The sequence below is a fragment of the Balaenoptera ricei genome, chromosome 18 (genome assembly GCF_028023285.1).
Source record: "Balaenoptera ricei isolate mBalRic1 chromosome 18, mBalRic1.hap2, whole genome shotgun sequence".
NCBI lineage: Eukaryota > Metazoa > Chordata > Mammalia > Artiodactyla > Balaenopteridae > Balaenoptera > Balaenoptera ricei.
In genome coordinates, this window is record NC_082656.1 from 16,157,493 (window position 1) to 16,178,481 (window position 20,989).

The 20,989-nt window shown below is 42.9% G+C and overlaps 2 protein-coding genes across 4 annotated transcripts in view; one reads left to right on the forward strand and one right to left on the reverse strand.

Annotated features, from left to right (window-relative positions):
* The window catches only part of ALG11 (ALG11 alpha-1,2-mannosyltransferase), a 32,538-nt gene extending 22,524 nt beyond the window's left edge, over nucleotides 1–10,014 (reverse strand). For all 3 annotated transcript variants that reach the window (XM_059903335.1, XM_059903336.1, XM_059903334.1), the window contains exons 1-3: nucleotides 9,932–10,014; nucleotides 4,789–5,019; nucleotides 537–1,468 (exon numbers count right to left, since the gene is read on the reverse strand). In XM_059903335.1, coding sequence (XP_059759318.1) covers nucleotides 537–1,468; nucleotides 4,789–5,019; nucleotides 9,932–9,975 — 1,207 coding nt within the window. In that variant the 5' untranslated portion in view covers nucleotides 9,976–10,014. The remainder of the gene's footprint in view (nucleotides 1–536; nucleotides 1,469–4,788; nucleotides 5,020–9,931) is intronic.
* A 525-nt stretch (nucleotides 10,015–10,539) lies between these two features.
* The window catches only part of ATP7B (ATPase copper transporting beta), a 77,195-nt gene continuing 66,745 nt past the window's right edge, over nucleotides 10,540–20,989 (forward strand). Inside the window, exons 1-2 of the mRNA XM_059902641.1 lie at nucleotides 10,540–10,617; nucleotides 10,941–11,045. Of these exons, the coding sequence (XP_059758624.1) occupies nucleotides 10,992–11,045 (54 nt within the window). The 5' untranslated portion in view covers nucleotides 10,540–10,617; nucleotides 10,941–10,991. The remainder of the gene's footprint in view (nucleotides 10,618–10,940; nucleotides 11,046–20,989) is intronic.

The window sequence follows — 20,989 nt, forward strand, 5'->3', positions numbered from 1 at the left end:
AACAGAATCACCTGAGGGGCTTTACCAAAACACCTCCACCTGGGCCCACCCAGAAATTCTGATCTGGCTCCTCAGTGGGATTAGCATGAGGCCCAGGAATCTGAACCAGCACATAGACGGGGTTAGGTGGGGAGAGAAAATACAGTAGTTAAGAGCAGAGGCTGTCTGGATTGGAATCTGGGCTCTATCTCTTACTGTGTGACTGAACTTAGGCAAGTTCTAAACCCTCTCTGTGCCTGAGTTTATAAAATGGAAATAATCATAATACCTATTAAGTGAAGTTCCAGAGAGAGTTAAGTCAGATAATACTTGTAAAGACCTTGAGAGTGACCGCCACACAGTGAGTGGTCAATAAACATTAGCTATTGTTATTGATTATATGTTTTACAGGGTCTCAAATGAGGAAAGCACACTTGGTGGACTCGGGGAAGAGACTGAGGACTTGCTGAAAACTTCCGGAATATTATCATTTTATCAAAATCACCTAAAATGCATATCTCATGGCACCAAACAAGTTGTTTACAGGACAAACTCACCAATCCCAAAATGCTCGTTCCACATGGTATGCAGACCAACTGTTGCTTCAGACAAGTAATTCTTTAATTCATCAAATGGAATGTTTATTTTAAATTCCACGTCTTCTTGAACTCCTAGGTCCTCAGAAAGCCTTCTCAGTTGGTTTACCCTAAGTTCATCGTCTTGGTTACGACAACCTCCAATGAGGACAAGTTTAAGTGGAGGAAGTGACTCAGCCTCCTTTTTATTCAGCAATTTAGCAAAGGCTCTGATCTGCAAAGGATGATTCTTTTCAGGCCTGAACTGGCCAATCGAAACCAGTAAATGTCCTGAGGTTGTCTTCTTCTTGTGTAAGGGAATGTCCAGAAACGTCTGCACATCACAAGGTGGATAAACAATATTAGTGCAATTCCCAACCTTCCACAGTGAGAGGATATGGTTTAGCGTCCAAGAAGAATTGACCATGACGACATCACTGCAAGAACCAGCAAGCCCATATATAAAAGCAAATAAATAGTAGTAGATAAGCTTTACTTTGCTGAGAAAAGGATTCCTGGTGATGAAGGCTGCATTGTTAAATCCGACATTTTGATTCTTCACTACAGAGAGCATGTCAGTGCTGATGGTGGGATAATGAACATAGCTTCCAACTCGGCAACCGCCTAAATACTTAAACAGAGGAAGAGTGAAAGCGTAGCCCATCGAATCGATGTAAACATCGGGAACACACTGCATCAGAGCTTCCCAGCCAAGAAAAATGGATCCCAGACTTTGGCCCAGCAGGGTGAAATGAGGATAGAGTGAATCTTCCACAAGGTAGCGCTTCCTTAATAAAACAAACTTCACTGGGCAAGTTAATCTGATGTTAAATCTTCTGAAAGCACCTTCCAGTATCTGTTGACCACTGACATCAGCATCACCAGTATAAACAACATAAACTGCTTCAGGATACCTAAAACAGAATGTAACAGTTAAGAATTTCATTAGTTTAGGTTAAAATCAAGCAAAACGTTGTAGATAATTATTTTCTCACAATCATAAAGAAGCTTATTTTTAGACTAAAAAAATGTTTTCCACTGTTTTTTACTGACTCCACTCTCTCCTAGGTCTTCCACTGCCCTACAACTAAAATGTCAGTCCTCCAAAGGAGACTTCTAGTTCTTTGCTTTTCCCTCCAGTAAGAGTTTTGCATACAGCAGACATCAACAAAATTACTGATTTATAAATGAGACATTTTCATTTTTAAGAAGTATTCAAAAATTTTGACAACTTTCTCAGCATTATAATGGTAATGAAATATTAATAAAATATTCATAAACAAGAGTTAAAATTCACTAAAGGTATCTTTAGATAGGATCATAAATCCTAAAGCATTAGTGTTTTTAACCTGAGAAATGCACAAAGGTTTTAAAAGCTAGACCTCGTGCCTGCATCACAATTAGATATAATCATAATGGAAATATGGAAAAGTACATTCTTATGATTTTAACACTTTGGCCTCACTCTGGCTGTGTTTATAATTATTCTCTCAGTCATATAAAACATTTATTAACTATCTAGTGTGAGCTACTAGGTTCTAGAGAATAAGGGATGATGGAGAGTCTTCATCCTCAAGGAGCTCAGTCCAGTGGAGAGAACAGATATATAAACAAATAATGTGCTGTGTACTGATGAAGAGCCCAGGATGCTGTGATGTCTAAAGGCTGAGCATCTAATCGCTCCTCCCTGGCCCCCCTCCCAGCAACTAGATTGAGCCTTTTAAAATGTAAAAAGGATGGTCATCTCTGGCAGCTTAAAGACGGCCACAAAATCTCTGACACTTTTCCGGTTGAGAGGTGGATCTATGTCCCCTCCCCTGGAGTAACAGTGGGCTCTTGACTGCTTTTACCAATAGAATATGGCAAAAGTGACATTGTGCCAGTTTCTGGACCCAGGCTCTAAGAGACTGGCACCTTCTACTTCACTCTAAGGGGAGACAGCTGTCATGTAAGAAGTCCTGCTATCCTGAGACCGCCATGTTGTGTGCAAGCCCAAGCTAGTCACACGGAGAGGCTGCTTGGTGACAGAGATGCCTGACCCAGTCACCCCAGCCCAGGAACCAGATCTGTGAGTGAAGAAGCCTTCCGACAACTCCAGCCCCAGCTGCCACCTAACTGCAACAGTTTGAGCGTGAAGGATTCCAAACAGGGCCTGTCAACTTCCAAACTCTGAGAAATAATAATAAATTCTTGTTTTAAGCCATTCAGTTTGTGGTGGTTTATTAAGCAGTAATAGATAAGCAGAATATCGTCTCTCTGTTTAAAACACTCATATGGTTTTCCACAGCACTTGGAATAAAGTCTAAACTCCTCCCCTTGCTCGCTCAAGCCCTGCGTACTGGGCGCCGCCTCCCTCTGGAACCCCCCGCCCCCCATCTCTCTCACTTGCTCAGCAGGCTTCAGCCGAACTGGATTCCCTTCTCGGAACAAGCCAGGCTCCTTCCAGTCTGAGGGGACGTGCAGCAGTTGCTCCCTCTGCTTTGAATTCTCTTTTCCCACCCTCACTGTCTTTTCATAAAGTGAGCAGGAGAGCATACGTTTAGAACATGGGCTCTAGGAACTCAGTTCCCTTGTCTGTCAAACGAGATAACAGTAACCACCTCGCTAGGCTGTTAACGAGGACTGAGTCACCTAACACATGTGAAACACTTCAAACCACGCCCGGCAGACAGTAAAAGCTCAGTAAATGTCAGCTATTTTTGTCGGTCAGAATTTAGTTGTGCTATTTCCTCAGAGACTGTACCTAATTTACTCACTCTGAAGGGTGGAGTCACTCTCATATTACCCTGTTTGAATTTCTTATATAACACTTCTCACCATTTGATATTTTCCCTGTTTATTATCTTGTCTCTCTCTCAACTGAAATCTAAGGTCCATAAGAGGGACTTGATCTATCTTGTTCACCATTTAAACTCAATCCCTTAGAACAGTGCTTGATCTTGGTTGGCCAAAAAGTTGGTTTGGGGTTTTCATAAGATGTTACAAAGAAACCTGAATGAACTTTTTGGCCAACCGAATACATAAGCAGGTCCTCCTCGCTTCCCCCACTCCCCAAATATAGGGAGATGGAATGAAAAGTGTACTGTAGCTTATGCTGAGTCAGGAAAGACTTGTAGGAATTACCTAAGGAGAAAAAGGTTATTTCAGAGAGAAGGGAACACTAGATGGAAAGGCAAGGAATCCTGAGAGGGCGTGATGCTCCTAGGTCAGTATGCTGGAGCTAAGTGCGTGTGAGGGGTGGGCAGGGAGGAGAAGCAAAATGCGGCAGGAGCAAGACGAAAAAGTATCTTCCACGTCATACTAATTACTTGCATTTTTTTTCTCATCAGTCAGGTAGAGGAGTAACAGGGGTTGCTGGGGAGTATGAGTACAGATATCATGAAACCTGACCACTGCCCTCAAGGGTAATCTAGAGACAAGGCTAATGCACAGTGTTACGAGAAGGAAAGATCAGTATGGACTACAGTAGGAAGGCTTCAAGGAGGTGGGAATTAAGCTGGGATTTAAGAAAATTCTCTGGATTTAGGCAGTTATGGGAGATGGCAGAGGATACACAGGGACGGTGGCTAGAAGCCAAGAAGGGCCAAGAATGTAGAAATGTAGAGCTAAGGGCATTACACGGGAAGACTCTGAAACTGAATGAAGGGCGTGTGCCAGGAAGTAGGGTCGCCATGGAAGGATAATAGTTTTCCTCATAAAATCAAACAATAATGGAACCTGTATTTTGCTGTGCCTTTTCTTTTCTTGTGGGATAGGGGTGGGGAGAAGGAAGCCTAGAACATTAAAAGATGTGTAACACCAAATTCTTTCTAACATGGTAACTTACTTAAGACTATCCAACTGATAATGATATCAAAATCAGAATCAAATAGATGCTTTCAGAGAGATTATTTCCTGTGTGCCACCATTGACTAAAAATATTCAGGTTTAAAGTGCTTCACAGTACTTGGTATATTTCTGTTTATTATTTAATCTCTTCTCCACATACTCTCTCAAGTTATCCCCACTAAATTATGCCATAAAAGGGCAGATACTTTCCCTTTCTGTTTATCATATCAAGTAAAATGCAGTAGGATCTTGTAAGACAGGTTGGCATATGAGCAGTGTTTCCTTACTGAAGAATAGTTTAAAAAAGGAATCCCTGGCTATGACTAGAGAAAGATACATTCTGGGTGATGATTTTTTACAAAAATAGTAACAATGTACCAAATTGTTAAGAAAGATGCATACCTACTTTTTCTGTAGAGCCCTTAAGGCACACCATAACACTCTTTCTCCTCCTCCGCCAGCGTTGCAGTAGGGATGGAAAAATGCAATCACCGTTTGATTTTTCCCAGTTTTGCTAGCTGAGCCCGACTTTTTCTTTCTCTGTAGCAGCAGTCTGATTCCCCAAAGGACAATGAGTAAACACACACATAAAACTCCACATACAATTAGCCCAGGGAAGAATAATGAATGAAAACACCTGAAATGAGAGGGGAAGGGGGGTGAAAATGGATATAATGCCCATTAAAAAAAAGAAAGGCTACAAATTGAAGTCTACTTTCACATAACTGCTTTATATATTAGCAGCAAAGAAAACTTTTATAGCTTGTGAGCCTAACAAAATACTCAGTTATTAAAATTCTAATGCTACAAAATATCTAATGTCAAAAGTGCAGGTCCCCTTTAATTCCACAGCACGCTGGCAATTCAATGTACTTTTTCTTTTTAATCAGCAGTAAAAATCAATGTTGAGCTACCTTTCTCCTAACTCAGTATATGTGTTAAGGGATTAAAATAAATTTAATTATTAACCTAAACAAGATATGACTGGGAAAGGCATCTGACCCTCAAAATGACAATATGTAACCCAAAGAAATATTCCATAGTCAATATTCCATAGTTAAAAGTTTGGTGAGACACTAAATCATCTTTATTATCTCACTTTGCCTCAAGCAGAATTTTTTTCTTTCTTTTTTTTTTTTTTTTTGGCCTTGCCATGCAGCTTGCGGGACCTTAGTTCCCCAACCAGGGATCGAACCCGTACCCCTGCAGTGGAAGCTCGGAGTCTTAACCACTGGACGGCCAGGGAACTACTAAGTAGAACGATTTTTGAGGGAAGGGGAATGGAGCTTAGATTTTTCCAGTTCAGTTCTGAGTTTTGCATCTGATCTGTTTACATGACCCTGAAACCACTGTCTTCCCGTGTGCCTCTGAATGAGATGCCAAACATCCACGACTGTTCTACTTCCTGCATGTAGGCAGATTCACTCCCACAGTCACTGCTGCAAGGTTCCCTGTTACTGCCAGGTCGACTGAGGCTCTGCAAAGGACCCAGCCCTGTTCACCACCATATCCCAATGCCTAGCGTCATACTTGGCTGAGAAGGCAGTCAAAAAACATTTGTTGACTGAATGCAAAATTTTATTACATCCTCAGATGTCTCTTTTTTTTTTGGGGGGGGGTGTTTCAATATGACAAATGTGTCATACCGAAGTGCAAAACTTTTAATAATAGAAACCGTTACCTTGGCTTTCTCACAACCTTATGAAACAGTACTTCATGTGTGTGAGAATTTTGTTTTTTAAACATCTTTATTGGAGTATAATTGCTTTACAACGGTGTGTTAGTTTCTCCTCAGATGTATCTTAAATTATGTTAAATTGTTTTCTCAAGGTATGGTTTTCTCATAGGGTCGGCTAATGTAGCTGGTACCTAACAATTTTTTTTAATACCCTGCCTACCCTTTATAAAGGATTTGAGGGGCCTATAAGACATAAAAACAATAAAATACTAAAACTTAAATAATGAAAAGTCAAGACCAGGGAACGTATATACGGTTAAAGTATGTTGGGGCGTGGGGAGGGGAGCGGAGACGGGGGTGGAGGGCACAGAGATGCAGGTTCTCAATTTGTCCACAGTAGTGAACAGCAGATTGGGTTCTGGGCTGCTCAGTGACCAAACCAAATAGGGGGATATTCTGTGTAGTTACATCGTTTTCATTGTCCCTAAGTAGAAAACATACAAATTCTTTAGAGGAATAAATATTTTATTGATATTTAGTTTTGAAATAAATTTCTCATGTGGGATTTCCTATTGTGAACAAGTCCATTACTTGATGATTTGGTCTCAGGACACCTTTATACTCTTAAAAAAACTGCTGAGGACCCCGTACAGTTTTTGTTTACATCAGGTCTCTCAACCACAGCGCTACTGACATTTCGGGCCAGATAATTCTTTGTTGTGTGCATTACAGAATGTTTAACTGCATCCCTGGTCTTGACGCACTGGGTGCCAGGAGTATCCTCCCAGCCAGGACAACCAAAAACACCTTGGGACACTGCCAAATGTCCTGCAGGGGCAAAATCACCTCTGACTGAGAACCACTGTTACACTGATTATATCTACCAATATTTAACATATTAGACATTAAAACTGAGAAGCTTTTTAAAAATTATGAATCCACTAAAGAAATAAATCCATTATATAACATAAACATATTTTTATTTTAAAAAACTTATGTTTTCTAAACCAAAAAAAATAGTAAGGAGGGTGTCACTGTTTTTGATGTCTGGCTTAACAGAAGATAGTGGCTTCTCGTATGTGCTTCTGCATTCAATCTGTAATGATATGTTGTTCTGGTTCAAGTATATGAAGAAAACCCAGGCTCACTCACATATGTAGCAGGAAAAGAGAGGAGTATTTTTAAATGGCCTTTAAATGGCCTATTCTGGCTACGAATATTTTTCTGTAATACTATACCAAATTAGACAAGTGGCAATTTCTTAACAGTCAATTGCAACATGGAATCTGAAACCCTATCAATGCCCTTTCCATGCTGTTACACTGAAATCTATTGGTTTATCTTGCCCTTTGAATGGAACTTTTCTGTATATGTGATTTTGTAACATTGTAACTTATTTGGGCAATACTGGTTCATGAGTTATGGAGAGTTTCCAAATGTTGACACATTTCTTTATACAATACCCCAAAATCACATTTGTTAAGATTACTACCAATCTCATCAGAAAAAATCTTTTAAGTATTGGAAAATGGTCAAGGTCAGAATGGCAGATACAAGTTTCCCAAAATTCTAACTTTCACTTGAAAACTCAAACTTTATCATTAGCAACAAATTCTGTCACTTGTTTTCTTTGTTTCTGTTTTGTTTTTTGTTTTTTGGCTGCACACACAGCTTCAGGGATCCCCGACCAGGGATCGAACCTGTGCCCCCTGCAGTGCATGTGCAGAGTTCTAACCACTGGACTGCCAGAGAATTCCCAGTCACTTGTTTTCTTTGAAGTGACAGGGTCAATCATTCAGTTTCAAGAAAATATCTACTAAATACCCAAGTCAGTTTGTCTGTCAGTCGGTCTTTCAAATAAAAACTGTGTCCTGTAAAAAGCAGGTGTCTAATTCAACTTGCAATGTAGACAATCATACAAGAGGTTTTCCTTGAGATAACCATTTTACTTCGGTATGTTGAAGTGCTTTATGTGTTCCCCCCATTTTGTCATTTAGAATATTAAAAGATATGTACTCAAAGGTTGAGATTTAAGAAAGTTAATAATTTTTACTGCTTCATCAAGGACATTCTTCAGAAAAACTGGCTTTAGCAAGTGCATGGAGGTGAAACACAATGACTACTAGTACAGTTTGATGTCACTGTCTTGATTTGTGCTAAGTAGCAGTTTTATCCACCATTACTTTTGCACTATCAGTGCAAATGTCAACAGAATTTAAGAGGCAAACGTTATCCCAACATTATTATAAAAATAATTTTGACCTTGAGGACCCACTGAAAGGGTCTTGGGGATTTGCAGGTGGTCTATGGACCACACTTTAAGAACCACTGCTGTAAAGGATGAAGAAAGTTTGACAGAAGTGGTAAGATTGGCCACTTAATGTTTGGAATATATCAGTTCATAAAAGCCGTATTATCTTGGACAGTTAGCTTTCCCAGGATAAGACAAAAAGTCTGTTTAATTTAAAATGTAGCTGACTCACAGAATCCAAAGACTTTTATGACATTTCCTTCAAATGACTTAAGTGGGAAAATAAATATGATAGGATTTTCAAACTGAACTATTCAACTGAAAATCAGAAAAACAATCATATTAATGACTAAAGTTGAACCAGTCCTTTGTTTTGAGTCTGTTAGTTTCAAAGATACACATACAGGTTCTATAAAGAAATTTATTAAACATCCTACAGTACTTGCACATCAAAATTACCCATTTTAGAATTTGTTTACATATAACTAAAATGTGTGCCATTAAATATTTAATCATATTTAAACACAAGACTTTAAAAAGATAACTGTAATCAACAGTGAATCATTCCATTCAGCAAACTTTTATTTAGTCATTATTATGTGCAAAGCAGGGAGTTCGGGATATTTCAAATGGCAGGGAAGAATATGAACGCACTGAAAATAGACTTTCCTGTTCCAATGATTTAAATAATCATTACAGAATTTGAAGTAGAGGGGGCAATAATGAAGAAGAAATAATACCTGAATTTTGGAGAGAATACATATACACTGCCATTCAGGATGCTATCGTATTAATGATAAAATTTCAACCTGAACAAAAATATGTAGGTGTTAAAAGAGCTGTGTAGGTAGAATATACTAGGTCTCCTGTTTTACTAGCGCAAGTCAACACATGTAAAATACATTAGTATTACAACAACAAATGTGGAAAAAAGGTCTGGGAGTTTTTTCACCAAAATGTTAACAATAGTTATCTCTGAATGGTAGCATTCCTGGAGACTTCTGTTTTGCTCATTTATTTCCTAACTTTTCTACAAGAAACAACGTATTACCTATGCAATGAAGACAAAGGTATAAATATTTTACATAACTATTCTTACTTCAATCAGAAAAGAAATCAATGTAAAATCAAGAAGAGGATTCAACATAAACTTGACATTTAAATGACATATGCTAACAATGACAGTTCTGGTGAGTGAAAGAAGACAAACTAAGATAAGAAAAAGGAAGACCCGGTTTCTTCTTCACCAAAAAGAGCGTGATAGATTGGAAAATGATTCGTGCCTCAACCGTAAAGGAAAATGAGGAATGAACGCGAATAATTTATGACAGACTAATAGGAGTGCGAATAAGCGACAGAAGAAGCTAAAGCCGGGAGGGAAACTCGAGCCCTCAGCCAGCAGTGGGGCAGGGAAAGAAAACGCGGTAAACTGAGTCTTTAACGCAGCCTCTTTGTCTATCTAGAAGACCCCAAAGGGAGAGGAAATGGTCACTGGCCTTGAGAAAATAGCTTAGATTCGTGACAAGGAAAGCCCTTCCTCTCAAACATTAGTCGTACTGGGAGGACAAGTACCACTGCGGTACGGAAAACGCCTGCGAGCCCACACCACCCGCTCCTCACCTCAATAACTCGCGCAAGCACCAACCCCTTTCGGCGGCCGCCATCTTCCGCCGACCCCCGAACTCGGGAAGCGCTTCGTTGTTCCTCTTCTCTATTGGCTCCTGAGGAAGCGTGCGGTCACCCCGCCCACACAGGGCCGAGTGTGCATTTCAATTGGTTGCTGGTAGTAGCTTCCCACGGCCTTCCAGCCAATAGAATCTCCCGCGGGGGTGGACAAGATTTCGGCGTGGCGTACTCGGGCCCGGCCCCCCATGGGCGGAGCCATAGGGGGCGTTGGGCATGGGGAAGGCGTGGCCTGTGATGGACAGCCGGCGCTCCAGCCCTCGGCCCCCTCCCCCACTGAAGACCCCGCTCTGGCGCCCCCGCCCCCAGTCTAGAGCCTGCCGCCCGTTGGAGACCAATGGGAGGCTCTTGCGCGTCTCAGATCGATTTTCCAGGTGCGGAGTTCACTCCCGCAGCGGCTGCGGCATTTCGGACCCGCGGCGCTCTGGAGCCAGGCGCGGCGTTCCAGAGGGAGCTGCGCAGAGCGGACCCGAAGCCGGTCCTCGCCACGCCGCACCTTCCCAGCCGGCGGTGGTCGAGCCTTGGGATCTGCATCTCCCGCCCTGGTCTACGCGGCTCGCCCGCCCTCCTTTTCTCTACGGCGCACGCCCGAGGCTGAAGACCTCTGCGCACCGGCCCGAGAGGTAGCGGAGACCCGGGAGGGGGGACGGGTCCGCCTCGCCTGGGTTTCAGCTCGGCCGAGGACGCTCGGGCACCGGCAGGCCCGTCTCCGGGTGTGGGTGAGGGTTCCCGGCCCACCTTCCCCTCTGGTGCTCATCCCTGCGCCCCCCAGGACTAGGGGCGCAATGGCGCGCAAGTTTGAATTAGCCGGTGGGATGAGGGCTGACGATTCCTTGTCTGAAATGCAGGTGTCGGTTCGGGTTAGAACCGAACCACGAGGATGCCATCCACTGCGCGCTCCTCTTCGCCCTGGGTTTTAACACCGCGCTTCTCCTCCCCTGACCAGGTGACCTTGGGCTCTAGGCTGCATCTCAGAAGAAATTAGTTCCTCCGGGAGATGAAGCCTGAGCAGGAGAGACAGATTACAGATCGTGAAAAGGCAAGTCGGAGAGTGAGTTTCCTTCCCCGGGCTCTGTGTGCGCACACATGCCTGGAGGACCTTTCGCGCCCACCCGCGGTCCTTACTGTGGTCCTGGGTGTGCGCGGGGGAGGCCCGGCGCGTGGTTTGTTAGAACACCCTTTAGGAAGGGCATGCTATTAACTGTTTTTCAGAACAGTTTAAAACGCACCACTTTTCTTTTCGTCTGCTGTTGAGAAGTTTGATGCTGGAGGGGTAAAGTGAGAGTTGAGTTGCTGTGTAAGATCCCTGATGGCTCAGTATGATTAAATTAGCTACCTTGAAAAGTTATTCAAGAGTTGGTGCATAGACCCCCTTTATGATCTATCCAGGTCCTGCAATGCTTTTTTGTTTGTTTGTTTGTTTTTGAAGAACTATTTTGAGTTCATTTAAATTATGCAAGTAATACATTAGTGCGGCCTCTTAAAATGCAAACAGTACAGAAATATTTAGCACGAAAAGCAGATCCATTTTCCAGTCTTTTTCTGCTCATGTACATACGTCTTCATTCATTCAGCAAATGCTCATTGAAAACTTAATATTTTTCAGGCACAGTTTTGAAACGCACAGTGGTGTTAACACGTATCTATAGTGTTAATGCTTATCTATATCTCCAGAGAAATCTTTAGGTTCTTGTGTGTGTGGATTTAGAATATTTGCTTGTTTTACATAAATGAGATCATGTAGTGTGTATTCTCCAACCTCCAACCTTTTTTGTTGTTGTTGTTATTTTTATTTATTTTATTTATTTTGGCTGCGCCGGGCCTTAGTTGCGGCATGCGGGATCTTTTTTTTATTTAGTTGTGGCATGCAGACTTCTTAGTTGTGGCATGCATGTGGGATCTAGTTCCCTGACCAGGGATGGAACCTGGGCCCCCTGCCTTGGGAGCGTGGAGTCTTACCCACTGGACCACCAGGGAAGTCCCCCTCCAACCTTTTTTTCCCCCCAATTTAACAATATATTTTGGAGGTGTTTCATGCTGGTACATAAGCATCTGTGTTACTTAGTTTCACCTCTGCACAGTATGGATGCACCATAGTGTATTTATTCTTTTCTCACGGGTGGACATTCTGGTTGCTTCTGTTTTTCCCCCCTCACAAGCCATGCTGTAGTGGACATCCTTGTATGTGATTTTTCATGCTGACCTTTGAGTATTTCTCTAGGATAGGTCCCCAGGCCAGGATTGCTGGTCTGAAGAGTAGCCTGTGCCTTTTCTACAGATTTCAGAAATCAATTTGACAACATTATTGTGCGCCGTTTTGGGGTGAAATTCATCTAGGCCCTGGTGGAGTAGAAATGAACGATAAATGGATTAATGGATGGGCAGAGAGAGGCTGGTCAATAGATGATTCTTAGTGGGATGACTCTGCATTTAATGGAGAAGCTGGGAGAGCACCTGTGAGGGGAGGGGCAGCTTGTATGGAAGAGGAGACTCTTCCAACCCCCTGCCGTGCCCCCATCTCTCTGCCCAGCAGAAAAATCCTTATCTTTCCAGATCAAGCTCCAGACCTGCCTCTTCTTGACACTCGGTAACTGCCTCTGCTCACGCCATGCCTCACCCTCTTCTGGATTCCTTTGATAATGGTATTAGCCAACATTATTGAGCTTACTATGTGCTGGACACTGTATTGAAGCACTTTATATTCCTCCAGGTACACTCAGTTAATCCTCACAAAACCTTTTGATGTAGGTATTTTCTTGTCATCACCATTTATTCAATAATGTTTTTAGTACAGGCATACCTTGGAGATACTGTGGGTTTGATTCCAGACCACCACAGTAAAGCAAACAGGCATTTTTTGGTTTCCCAGTGCATATACACTGTATGCTTACTTATGTTTACACTATACTGCAGTCTATAAAGTGTCCAATAGCGTTATGTCTAAAAAAAAAATGTACATATCTTAATTTAAAAATAACTTCATTGCTAAAAAATGCTAACCATCATCTGAGCCTTCAGTGAGTTGTAATCTTTCTGCCAGTGGAGGGTCTTGCCACTGCCAACTAAGAATTGTCACTCGCCACGTGGTTTTACAAGAATGAAGTCACTGGCCACTGCAGTTGCTGACCTTCAGCACACCCTGAAAGGAGTTCAGGGCAGAGATCAGGAATGAGACACTCTGTGCTTTGGGAAAAACTGGCAGAACAGGCCTTCAGATAGTTAGATAGTTTCAGGAGATTTTATGAGCCCAATTTCTTGTATCTTCTCATATCTAGAAAAGCACTAAAATCATTAATGGAGACCTCTGCTCCTCGTGACTAGCAGCAACCTTCTGCCAAAAGGTATGCTTGATTGCATGCAACTCCCCTTCACTAAAATCGTATATATAGTGACTCCCCCCCATCCCCCCACCTCACCCCACCCCCTCACCTTCGGTCAGTACCTCAGTGTGTATGGCTGCTGACTGATCACGTGGTGGTTGCTGAAGGTAGGGGTGACTACTGCGATTTCTTAAAATAAGACAGCAATGAAGTTTGCCACATTGGGACTTCCCTGCAGTCCAGTGGTTAAGACTTTGCCTTCCAATGCAGGGGGTGCGGGTTCAATCCCTGGTCGGGGAGCTACGATCCTATGTGCCTCGCGACCAAAAAACATGAAACAGAAGTAATGTTGTAACAAATTCAATAAAGACTTTAAAATGGTCCACATCAAAAAAATCTTAAAAAAAAAAAAGTTTGCCACATCGATTGACTCTTCCTTTCGTGAATGATTTCTCTGTAGCATACAGTGCTGGTTTTTTTTTCTTTATAAATTTATTTATTTTATTTATTTATTTTTGGCTGCGTCAGGTCTTCGTTGCTGCTTGCGGGCTTTCTCTAGTTGTGGCGAGCGGGGGACTACTCTTCATTGCAGTGCGTGGGCTTCTCGTTTCGGTGGCTTCTCTTGTTTCGGAGCACGGGCTCTAGGCACACGGGCTTCAGTAGTTGTGGAACGCAGGCTCAGTAGTTGCAGCACACGAGCTTGGTTGCTCGGTGGCATGTGGGATCTTCCCGGACCAGGGCTCGAACCTGTGTCCCCTGCATTGGCAAGCAGATTCTTAACCACTGCGCCACCAGGGAAGCCCGCAATGCTGTTTGATAGCATTTTACCTGCAGTAGAACTTCTTTCATAATGGGAGTCAATCCTCTCAAACCCTGCCACTGTTTTATCAACTAGTTTGGTAAAGTTTATGTAATATTCTGAATCTTTTTTTGTCATTTCGACAATCTTCACAGCATCTTCACCAAGAGTACATTCCATCTGTGAGCAAACCACTTTTTTGCTCATCCGTAAGAAGCAACTCCTCATCAATGAACATTTATCATGAGATTGCAGCAGTTCAGTTACTTCTTCAGGCTACACTTCTAATTCTAGTTCTCTTGCTTTTCCACCACATCTGCAGTTACTTCCTCCACTGAAGTCTTGAACCCCTCAAGGTCATGAGGGTGGGAATCAATTTCTTCCAAACTCCTGTTAATGTTGATACGTTGACCTCTTCCCATGAATCATGAATGTTCTTAATGGCATCTAGAATGGTGACTCCTTTCCAGGTTTTCAATTGACTTTGCCCAGATCCATCAGAGGAGTCACTATCTATGGAAGCTATAGCTTTACGAAACATATTTCTTAAATAATAAGATTTGAAAGTTGAAATGACTCCTTGATCCATGGGCTGCAGAATGGATTCTTTTGTTAGTGGGCATGAAAACAATATGAATCGCCTTGTATTGGGTTGGCCAAAAAGTTCGTTCGGGTTTTTCCATAACATCTTACAGAAAACACGAACGAACTTTTTGGCCAACCCAATACACGTTCATCAGAGCTCTTGGGTGACCAGGTGCATTGTCAATGAGCAGTAATATTTTGAAAGGAATCTTTTTTTTCCGAGCAGTATGTCTCAAATGTGGGCTTAAAATATCCAGTAAAACACGTAGACAGATGTGCTGTCATGTAGGCCTTGTTTCATTTGTAGAGCACAAGTAGATTTAGCATAATTCGTAAAGGCCCCGGGATTTTCAGAAGAGCACTGGCTTCAACTTAAAATCACCAGCTACATTAGCCTCTAACAAGAGAGTCAGCCTGTCCTTTGAAGTTTTGAGGCCAGGCATTGACTTCTTTCTATTTATAAAAGTCCTAGATGGCATTTTCCAGTAGAAGGCTGTTTTGTCTACACTGAAACTGTGTGGTTTAGTGTAGCCACCTTTGTTCATTATCTTGGCTAGACCTTGTGGACAGCTTGCTGCAGCTTCTACATCAGCACTTGCTGCTTTACTTTGCACTTCTTTGTTGTGGAGATGGCTTCTGTCCTTAAACTTCGTGAACCAACCTCTGCCAGCTTCAAACTTTCGTTCCGCAGCTTCCTCACCTCTCTTGGGCTTCCTAGAATTGTAGGAAGTTAGGCCCTTGCTCTGAACTGCTGGTTGGTGTAGCAGTCAACACACATATTTTATCAACCAAGTTCGTCCTCTTATGTGGGGGCAGTTTGTGGTGCCCCAAAATAATTATAATAGTAACATCGAAGATCACAGATCACCATAACAAATATAATAATAATGAGAAAGTTTGAGATATTGCAAGAATTACCAAAATGAGGCACAGAGACACAAAGTCAGCGGATGCTGTTGGAATAATGGTGCTGATAGACTTGCTCGATGCAGGGTTGCCACAAACCTTTGATTTATTAAAAAACACAGTATCTGTGAAGAGCAATAAACCGAGGTGTGCCTGTATCTACTATGTGCCAGGCATTCTAGGTACTGGGGATCCAGCTGAGACTAAGACCCTGCCTTCAAGGAACTTGTATCCTAGAAGGAGATACAGAAGAAAAAAAAAAAAGAGTAAACAAATAGTGTTATTTCTGGTGCTGAGAAGTGCTATGAAGTGCATGAATCAGGGTAGGGGCATTAGGATGACGTGGGAGTGGAGATACTCTTTGAAGCAGGTGGTCAAGGAATTCTTCTCGGAGGAGGTGGCATTTGCATGGAGACCCGAATGACTCAGATTTGGGGGGAAGTGTTCTAGGTTGAGGAACCAGAGGGTGTCAAGCTCCTAAGTCAGGGGTGACCTGAATGTTTGAGGAAAAGTAAGAAAGCCAGAGTGGCAGGAGCAGAGGGAAGGAGGGGAAGAGGTACAACACGAGGTCAGTGTTCGTCATCTTTACAGTTGGGGAAACTGAGGCAGAGAGAAGTTAGGTAACTTGCCTGAAGTCCTACAGCTGGTAAGAGATCTGGGATTGAGTCCCAGCTTGGCCTTTCTTACTTTCTCAGATGTGTGTTTTCTTCCAGACTTACTTGACAATTGGTCATACCACCTGCTTTGATTAAACTTTTCTTAGCAATATAGCTTTTTTTTAAAAAATATTTATTTATTTATTTATTTATTTTTGGCTGTGTTGGGTCTTCGTTTCTGTGCGAGGGCTTTCTCTAGTTGCGGCGAGCGGGGGCCACTCTTCATCGCGGTGCGCGGGCCTCTCACTGTTGCGACCTCTCTTGTTGCGGAGCACGGGCTCCAGACGCGCAGGCTCAGTAATTGTGGCTCACGGGCCTAGTTGCTCCGCGGCATGTGGGATCTTCCCAGACCAGGGCTCGAACCCGTGTCTCCTGCATTAGTAGGCAGGTTCTCAACCACTGCGCCACCAGGGAAGCCCTGCAATATAGCTTTGAATAGAGCTTTTCTTTGCAACTCTGTGCTTCTTGAAAGTGAGTACCAGGTTAGTATCATTTAAAAAATACTCTCCACAGCAGATAATAGGTGACCACAATTGCTCTCGAAGAAATGAATTAGAACATGATCCCTTCACCTGGTTTTCTCTTCAGAGGCCTCTCTGTGGGGCATCAGTGACCCTCCCTGAAAGGGAGGTGGCCCATGACCTGGCCATTAGCCTTCAGTACACGGACATTATGGAGCACCTTCTGTTCGCCTCGTGCTGGGCCAAGCAGAGGGATGCAAAGATGAACAGAGGTCAGCCCTGTGCCCTTGGAGCCAACAGACATAGGTGCTGGGACAGAGGTGTCTTCACAGTGCAACACTCACAGACGAGAGTGATCAAGTGATCGGCTTCTCCTGGGAGCGAGGGAGGCAGAGAGGGAGGGAAGGGTGCAGAAAGAACTTCGGAGGAGGTGGTGCAGGAGTGAGGTCTTGGAGGAGGAGTGGGCGTTGGCTGGACACACAGTAGAATGGAAAGGAGGACATTGCTGGCAGAGACCAGCATGTGCAAAGGTCCAAGGATGGGAATGGAAAGATGCATTTGGGGGGCTGTGAGTGGCTTGAAAAGTGATTATGGAAGGCCCTGTTTTTCAGGTCAGGAGTTTGGACTTTATGCCCGAGAGTGGAGAGTTTGAGCATGGGACAGCAGTCTTGAGACACTCCTCAAGGGAGTGGAGCTGCTGGAGACTTGCTAGAGGCCTTGGACAATGACCAACCCCATTGCAGACCACAGGTGGCTGAAAAGCCTAAAAAGGAACTGGGAGTTGGCTGTTTTGCCCCATTCCCCGTGGAGTCTACACTCCTAATGTCAGAGGCCAGTGGTGGTCCTGGCAGCAACAGCGCAGAGCAGAGTTGGTACTAAAGTAACCGGGTAATAAACTATGGGGGTGCGAGCACTGGCTTTTTAAGTGTGTTTTTATCTTACATTTATTTATTTTATCATACAGTCTCTTCTCCATTGCAAGCATGGGGATGGGCCAATGACACGAGTACAGTTCACTAATACCATAGCACAGATCACAAGGACGTATCCAAATTCAGGTGTGCACATGTTATTTTTATCTGTAGGATTGGAATCATTGCCAGGTGAAATTCTGGAATGTCTGTGACTTTTTTTTTTTTAACCAGGTTAAAGGAGAAAATCTGAGCAGATCAAAGGTTGATGAGATAAAGTAGAGGGCAAAGCAGAGAGTGACTTTTTATTGTGATGTAACTAATACTGCAAATAAGACTTTTAAAACACCAGGAATTGTGAAATCTGTGGTAGAATGTAGCAGTTTTGTTGAAGCCCCAATTTCTCCTGAAACTAAAAGTAACTCTGCATTGGGCATTAGAAACACTTAAAATTCTTTAGGAAATTATTATTATAAAAGTAATTTAACTCCATAACAAAAATTTGGAAAGTGAAGACCAAAAGGTGAAATTTACTTCTATTCCTGCCGGTCTTAAGATTGTTAAAAAACAAAATTCAACCGAGTAAAGATCTAATTGGCTTTATTTAATTATTCATGAATCAGGCAGCCTTCTATCTTAACAGAAAGAAGGGGGCGCCAAGGAGCTGTACAAAATGGAAGACTTATAGGCAGAGTGAGGCGGGACAAGAAAGTTATTGTAGCAAAGAGTGGATTGTTTCAGGTAAGGTCAACTTCCTGTTGGGGAAAGCAGGGGTTTATCAGGCAGATTACCCCACTAGTGCTTACCAGGTAATTGCAAACTGACTGGTTGAAGGTCATGACATTCCTAGGAGAGGCTGAAGTTGCAGTTAGGTTACGTATTAAGTCTCGGTTTACTGATGTGGGACTGAGCACAAGTGACTCCATTTGGGACCTGTTGTTTCTTTCTTAACAGGATGACTGTTGTTAGCATGTTTGTAAACTTCCTTTATTGTTTGCTTTTGCTGCACTAGTTATTAGTTTTTAGAAATAAAACATGTATTCTTGCAACTCAAAGATAAGCAGTATTAAAATCTTTGGCATATTTCATTCCAGTCTATCTTCATTTTTTTCCTCTTTTTCTAAACCCAGTGGTGCTAACATTATAGATTTACTTTTTTTTTTTTTTTTAAGATTTATTTATTGATTGATTGATTACTATGTTGGGTCTTCGTTTCTGTGCTAGGGCTTCCTGTAGTTGTGGCAAGCGGGGGCTACTCTTCATCGCGGTGCGCGGGCCTCTCACTATTGTGGCCTCTTTTGTTGCGGAACACAGGCTCCAGACGCGCAGGCTCAGTAGTTGTGGCTTACGGGCCTACTTGCTCCGTGGCATGTGGGATCTTCCCAGACCAGGGCGCGAACCCGTGTCCCCTGCATTAGCAGGCAGATTCCCAACCACTGCGCCACCAGGGAAGCCCTAGATTTACTTTTTAAAAACAGTTTTAAAAGCTGTCCATCAATGGGTCTGTTATTATTATTATTATTATTATTATTGAGTCTGTGACCTCTCTCTGTCCTGACAGACTCTTGGTTTACAGTCTGAAGTATTCTGTCATTGGAACCCTGGACTTTCTTGTCCCTCCATCCCATTGCCCCAGCATCAGTGTACAAACTGCGCTCTCTGCTCCTACACCAGAGCAACAGAATTGCCATGGAAATTCAGGCAATCATGTGGTTGGTGCCACTGACTATCGAGGTTAGAAACAAATTGCCAGTGGAACCACGTGGTTGGTGCAGCTGGCAATTTGTTTCTAATCTCGATTGTGCCTGCAAATGCCTTTGTCTTGTTATTAGTCAACCTCCGAGTCATTCTTTCAAGCCTTTACCACCTACAGCGAGACCTCTGCTCAGTCTCTGCCTTCCCTTATCCTCCACAAATGACCTCACTTCTTTTTTTTAAAATAAATTTATTTATTTTTGGCTGCGTTGGGTCTTTGTTGCTGCGCGCGGGCTTTCTCTAGTTGCGGTGAGCAGGGGCTACTCTTTGTCATGGTGCGCGGGCTTCTCCTTGCCGTGGCTTCTCTTGTTGCGGAGCACGGGCTCTAGGTGCGCGGGCTTCAGTAGTTGTGGCTTGTGAGCTCTAGAGCGCAGGCTCAGTAGTTGTGGCACATGGGCTTAGTTGCTCTGTGGCATGTGGGATCTTCCCAGACCAGGGTTTGAACCCGTGTCCCCTGCATTGGCAGGCGGATTCTTAACCACTGCGCCACCAGGGAAGTCCCTGACCTCACTTCTTACCTCGAGAAAATTGACACCACTGTGTGTAATTTTCTTCAACTTTCTGCCTACCTCTATGCATCTTCTCCCCAAATTTTGTTTAGATCTACAGTCCATTTTCAGTTGCTCATCTCTAGTCTCAGGAGGCCCACCTTCCTTTCAAGGTTCTCTTCCCTCCCCGTGTCCTTGACCCCTGCCCCTTCCTCTCTGCCTGTTCTGGAGCCTTTACTGGTCTGATCAGGTCTTGTTTTGTCTTTTCTTCGCCTCTAGTCTTTCCCTCTCTCTGCAGACTTCTCCCCTTCAGCTTATAAAGTCGTCCACCTGCCTTCATTCTGAAGTCTTTCATTGCCTCGTGTCTCCCACTGGCTGTTGTACTACTTCTCCCTCCCCTTCTTCCTCAGTCTTTCAGAAAATGTCATCTGCACTTGCTTGTTTCCATGCCTCCACTCACTTTAATATTTTCCCTTCATTATTTTATTAGTTATTGAATATAAAAGAAATCAATATATAAGCACACATGCATAGCTATAAAGCATTAATGAGATAGAGAACACCTGTGAACCTACCACCTGACCGAAGAACAAGAGTATTATTGATGCCATGGCTTCTACCCAGCTATTCCCTCCTCGTCTTCTTGTGTGACCTGTAGAAATACCCATTGTAGAGGTAACCACCGTCCTCAATTTTGTGTTTGTTGTACCTAGCTTTTTTGTGTGTATACGAAGTTTTATCACACATACATGAATGTCTGAACAATACATTATTTAGTTTTGCTTGTTTCTGAGCTTTGTGAAAATGATATTATAGTGTGTTTAGTCTTCTCACTAGAACATTACATTTCTAAGATCCGTTGCTGTGCAGTGTGCCATTGTGGGAATGCAGCACAGTTTATCCATTCATCTTGAAGGATATGTGGTGCTTTGTAGGTTTTTGCAGTCTGTCCACTTCTATTGCCTCACCACTCTTCTGAAACCTTTTTTGTTTAGGCTTCCATGAATGCCAAAGGCATATCCTCTCTAATTCTTATTTTAATGGCCTCTCTACTACATTTTTTTTAAAAAAATAGCTAGATTGAGATATAATTCACATACCATACAATTCACAG